The 6,189-nt window shown below is 33.3% G+C and overlaps 1 protein-coding gene across 1 annotated transcript; it reads right to left on the reverse strand.

Moving 5' to 3' along the window:
• Window positions 1-1,168: 1,168 nt before the first annotated feature.
• On the reverse strand, window positions 1,169-5,849 carry LOC126771338 (immunoglobulin-binding protein 1). Its single transcript, XM_050491192.1, has 7 exons — window positions 5,592-5,849; window positions 4,598-4,806; window positions 4,332-4,446; window positions 3,776-4,001; window positions 3,127-3,280; window positions 1,965-2,049; window positions 1,169-1,391 (listed from the first exon to the last, which is right to left on the reverse strand). Exons 1-7 carry the CDS (start codon window positions 5,715-5,717, stop codon window positions 1,281-1,283), a joined length of 1,026 nt encoding a protein of 341 aa, XP_050347149.1. The 5' UTR covers window positions 5,718-5,849; the 3' UTR covers window positions 1,169-1,280.
• Window positions 5,850-6,189: the final 340 nt, after the last annotated feature.

Here is a 6,189-nt window from a genome sequence, read left to right on the forward strand (position 1 = left end):
TATTGTTTGCTGACGATACTTTGTTACTTTTAAAATTAGAAAAATCTATCGTGGGGCTAGCATATAGTATTTGTTGATTTTCATGCATAATATATAAACATTAATTATATTTAATTAATGTTACCTACCTTAATTAACCTTTGGAAACTTATTGGTGAATACAGTTAACTTACTAAGTTTCTCCAAATAATATTTAAATGAACAAAATATGTAAGTTTTACCTTTTATATCATGTTGATCTTGGATGCTTTTTGAAACTCTTTCTAATTATATAATCATTTCTTTACGAAACATTTTTTAACGTAGAACTTGACGTAAACCCGTAATGACACGTCCTATCGATAGCACTTTCGATTACTGCCGCGGGGGAGAAAGCTCGTCAAGTACGAATATTACAACATAACAGTGTTCTTTAGCCTAGTGTATATAATTTTAGACATCATTTCATTTATTAATGCTTCATTCTTAAGAGTTTTTTTATATAACGAATGATAAGACATTTTTAGGTGATAATTAAATGTTTAAAACGTTACTTCAATATTTTTATCAAAAGGAATAGAATAACTGCGTTTCTTATGTTTCTTCGTAATCCACGTTATCTTTACTTTAACCCTTTTCAAGAATCAAACTACAAAAAAACGTCTGTCCGTTGAAACAATTAGGTGGAGTCGGTATAAATTGGCATCGAGTTATATCAACAGGTGCTGGTTTCTGCATTCATTTTTATATCAATTTGATAATACAACCCAGGATCTTACAACCGATATCCCGATAGTTATATACTAGAGATTGTAATAAGGTTAACCTTTTCGACTTTTAACCTAAATAAGGTTAAAAATCGAAATCTTTCCATAACAAAATATAAACCTATTCGAAAGTATCATTTCGAAAAGAGAAATGAAGGAAATACTTTTTGGTGTTGTACCAATATAGAATAACTGTACTACTCATTTAGTTTATAAAGCTGAAACATATATGTAATGAATGTCATTTAATACAATCCAGTCTAGACGGGATCCTTTGTCGTAGAACCAAGTTGTAGCTGTGCATTCAAATGTTTTGCATTAAAAACTATAAGTATATACAGTAGACGGTGAGTATGGCTCATTCATAAAATAATAATAAAAAATTGTATGGAATATATTTGACGTTTCAATAAAACACGGAAAGAACAACAACATTTTATTAGAATTCAGCTTTTTATGACATAGATTATAAATGGTCAAATCTGAGACTCGTCATACTCTGTTGTACTAATTTATAGTCTGTAATAACTTGCTTTAACTCCTGTTGTATCTGTTACCCCATCCCCTGCGGTGGTCGTCTTTATATTCATCCATGGCACGTTTCCTCTCCAATTCGTCTTCGTCATCGTCGTCAACCAAATTTTCCTGTGGTCAAATATATTACATTAGATTTTTTTTTTTTATATTCGCCGGGAGGGCAAATGACTACTCCACCTGATGGTAAGTGGTAGTAGAGTCCAAACGCGACGACGGCCAGTACAGACGGGAAAAACGTTCTGCACTAGCCGCCTTCGCCTTGCCGGCCCGCAAGATGCCTCTTCACGCCTCGTTTGAAGGAACCCGGGTTGTAAGAGGAGGGGAACACGTGAGCTGGTAAGGAATTCCATTTTTTGGAAGTGCGACAAAGAAAGGAGTTGCCAAATTTCTTTGTTCGCGATGGAATTGATGTCACAGTTAGGCGGTGACATCGAGAACCAGCTCGCGTGGACTTAAGAAGAAATTCCTCAGAGCACTCGCCGTGATACAGTCGATAGAAAGCGCTCAGTGCTGCTATCTCACGACGCAATTGTAAAGGTTCAAGGGTAACTGCACACCTACTAACAACTCGGATACGTTTTGTGGTGCGCTGATAGAGAATGCCGTTAAGTCCAAATATTATTTTAGTGCAATATATCATAAATAAATGAAAGCAAATAATTATCGAGACATTATAATTACTTTTTTTATCTCTTCCGCGTCGTCAGCATTGGCGTCAGCAGTCTGGATAGTTGCGTGCGGTATGTTGGTACCGGAACTTGGAAACCTTTTATAGAATAGATATGTCATTTAACTCATGGCGTTATTAGTTCATACATCATATGTCAGCATACTCATTAGGGAAACTAATTTATCATAAGACGTGATGGCTGTGGACGAATAGCCTTTAGCTATGGAATTAAAACTGTATTAATCAGTTTTTTTTTTTCAATGATTACTTCAAACTTTTTAAAATCAAAACTTTACAATATTCTTTAATCAAGTTGGCTCTTACAAGCACTATTGTTGGTTGAAGTTGGATCTTGTTCTTTACGTCTCGTATTTGAACAAAATATCGCCAAATTGTTGATAGAAACAGTAACAAAAATTTATCTTTATTATTGGAAAAAGAAAGACGAGATGGCCTAGTGGTTAGAACTCGTAAATCTTAACCGACGATCGCGGGTTCAAAACTGGGCAAGCATCGCTGAATTTTCATGTGCTTAATTTATTTTTATAATTTATCTCGTGCATGACGGTGAAGGGAAAAACTTTGTGAGGAAACCTGCATATGTCTAATTTCACTGAAATTCTGCCACATGTGTATTCCACCAAATCGTATTAGAGCAGCGTGGTGAAATAAGCTCCTTAAAACAGGAGAGGAGGCCTTAGCCCAGCAGTGGGACATACACAGGCTGTTACTGTACTGTTATAAACGAGATAGTATTCGGAGATCCTTTTTTATTTTTGGTATACATTTTACTATATGTATGTATGTGTTGTGTTTACCTCACCTAATGTACAACTATTTAAATTAGATGCTACGTTATTGGAATACTACGTGATTATAATTCATCTCGTGCTTTACGGTGAAGGAAAACATCGTGAGGAAACATGCATGTGTCTAATTTCACTGAAATTCTGCCACATGTGAATTCTACCAACCCGCATTGGAGCAGCGTGGTGGAATAAGCTCCAAACCTTCTCCTCAAAAAGAGGAGAGGAGGCCTTTAGCCCAGCAGTGGGACATTCACAGGCTGTTACGGATTACGGATTACGGATTATTGGAATATTTTGTATAAGTAGTTTATAATAATTAAATAGTTTCTTATACACTTTCAGATGATACAATATGTATACTCACACTCCATCCCGTACTCTCTTATCATAGAACTCTTCAATGGTCAAAGTGGGTAAGGAAGGGTAGCCAGCACCGAAAACCGCCTTCTGAACCGCGTCGCGAGTTATGATCACCGGCTTCAAGGGAGGCGCCCGTTCTCGATGTGATGGTTTCGCTTCTAGAATTTATCAGAAAAAATGTTTCAATAAAACACCTGCTATTACTAAGTTACCCCAAAGGTTTAGTTGAAGGTTTACTTTAAATGTTGCTTATAGCATGTTCCAATCGCAGCAGTAGAAAAACAAACCTTAGATAACATGCGATTCCCTATTAGCTCTGCCTTCTTATTTCTAAAATACTTTAAAATAGCATTACAACAAATATCATGGACTAGCTAGCATAACACAATTGACTGGTGGTAGGGCTTTGTGCAAGCTCGTCTGGGTAGGTACCACTCACTCATCAGATATTCTACCGCAAAACAGCAGTGCCTGGTATTGTTGTGTTCCTGTTTGAAGGGTGAGTGAGCCACTGTAATTACAGGCACAAGGGACATAACAGCTAAAGTTCCCAAGGTTGGTGGCGCATTGCCAATGTCAATGGGCATTGGTGACCACTTACCAACAGGTGGCCTATAAGCTTATCCGCACATATTCTAATAAAAAAAATTTACCTCCAGCATGTTTTGCCATGTATTCTAAGATGGGTCTCTCTTGTTCAATACTACTTATTTCATCAAGGGCCTGGTTGATATAATTCAATAGTAATGTAGTGAAGTACTGCCTCTTTGTGTCATCATCCGCATTGGGTGAAGACATGGCTTTGGATAATGTCACTAGTTTCTCTTTTAATTCCTTTACCTCTTTGTACCTTTTTATTTTTGATTCTCTTGTCATAACCTTCAAATGTATAACTGTATGTTCATTATTTAATTACAGTGAAGAAAAATCCATAATAAAATAATCACCAGAGATTATTATCTATAACAGGTGCGTTAATATTAGAACATTCTTAAATTTACAACCAAAAAGAAAAGGAGAATAATCAAATTATTTGAAATTGATCATTGAAATTGTAAAAGAAAAATGGGGGGACAAATTGATAAGATATTTTTAAAAGAAGTATTTTTTTTTTCTATTGTATGTATGTATGTATATGTATATAATAAAATAATAATGTAATGAAAAAAAAACTACAAGAATGATAAAGCAGAAAAAAAAGATAGTTACCATGCTCGCAATCTTAGCTTGTTCAGTCTGAGATCTATTTGAAATTTCATTGTTTATAGACTGTGGCACTTCAATATCTGTTACACCATAATCTTTGCACCTTTGTAGAAAATCTCTGTAAATATATTTATTGGAATTCATTATTTTATTCTCTCATTTTGTATTTTCTATTGGCATTATTTTCATAAAGTTCTAAATATCTATTCTCATTTAATAAATATTATAAAATCCAAAATACTTTTCTACGTTAATATTCAATTACATACCTAAAATATATATCTGCAATATTAATAACATCTTTCCGAGACTGACTGCATAACTTTAAGCTGAGGGTGCCGAGTAAAGCTGGTAAAAGGAGATACTGCAAAGTCTCCGTGGGCAACTCCTCTAGACTTTCATTTTTACTGAACATCCCTGATATGGAGACTAAGTTTGTTGCTTTTTCAAACTTTTTGATTGCTGATTTAATACTCATCTGAAATAAATTATGAATAAGTGAGTAATGTACTGATAATTTCATGAATTAATTTAATCTTTTAAAATATTATTTTATTTCATTTAAAAAATCCAGCAACTTTTAAAATCAATTAACATTAGCAAAAAATGTTATAGAGTAGTACTTGTTTTTATTAATATTGAAAAGGATTCTTAATGTTAAAATATTTATAAAACTCAATTTGTTTTTGGGGAGGATGATGAATGAATGATTCATCAGATAATAAGAGGACACTTTTGTCTAGAGACAAGATATCCTGTATGCCTATTACACTGTTGTTTTCATCCTTTGAACTGGCACAATTCAAAATGTAATTGTTTTGCTATATAATAGTTGTAGGTGAGCAGGTTGTGTGAACCACAACCTGCACAAAGCCCTTCCACCGATAAATAATACTGATGGTTCATAATATAAATAACTGAATATAGTGATTGTTATTGCTTGTATTCTTTTAAATTAACTTCATTAGTATATAACACTTAACAAAATTATTTTTTCAAGCTAGATAAAGGTCTAGATAAAGATTTTGTAGCAAATTCACACTTCTGAACATTCTGGTTCAATACAATTTGCACAATTATTTCACAGTAACAGCCTGTTAATGTCCCACTGCTGGGCTAAGGCCTCCTCTCCCTTTTGAGGAGAAGGTTTATTAGCACAATTATTTAAACAGCTATATTTACATTTCATAGAACATTTATGGGATAATAATAAAAGTTTGTATCAAAGCCAATTTTATGTGATACGAAAAATAAGCTACTTACTTGCACAGAGTCGCTGTTCGTAGCTTCGTTACCATTTTCTATTTTATCAAATAACTTCATGGCTTGGTCGAAAATTTCTTTTAATGATTCTTCGTCTGTAGACGAATGAGCCTCATTTTGAGACATCGTTAAGAAATAATCGTTTTTCAAATGTATTGCGAAGTACTATTGAAAATAACTAATATTATTTTACCAAGTTGACACTGACAAATAACTGACATCGTTCATTTGTGAATTTACTAAGGTAGTAGTAGTAGGTAGGTACTACTTTGACCCTACAGTTATACTTCTCTATGATTTTGACTTATTTATTTTAAACATTTAAACATTTTAGCAAATGGCAACATTTACTAAAATATTACTCTGTGAAGCACAAAATTTATATAAGTAGATTAATAGGTACCTCGATTAAATCATTTATACAGTACCTATATGTTACAATTTGTATATTAAAAGGACAGTTACAAAATTCCTTGACTAATATACAAAAGTAAAATATAGGAAAATATCTTTATCTAAAATTGTATAATATTTTATACTATTGCAGCTTAAAGTTAGTATTTCATACTTTTACACAACAAAAGGAGTAATAATCAGT

The sequence above is a fragment of the Nymphalis io genome, chromosome 1 (assembly GCF_905147045.1).
Source record: "Nymphalis io chromosome 1, ilAglIoxx1.1, whole genome shotgun sequence".
In the NCBI taxonomy this organism is placed as follows: Eukaryota; Metazoa; Arthropoda; class Insecta; order Lepidoptera; family Nymphalidae; genus Nymphalis; species Nymphalis io.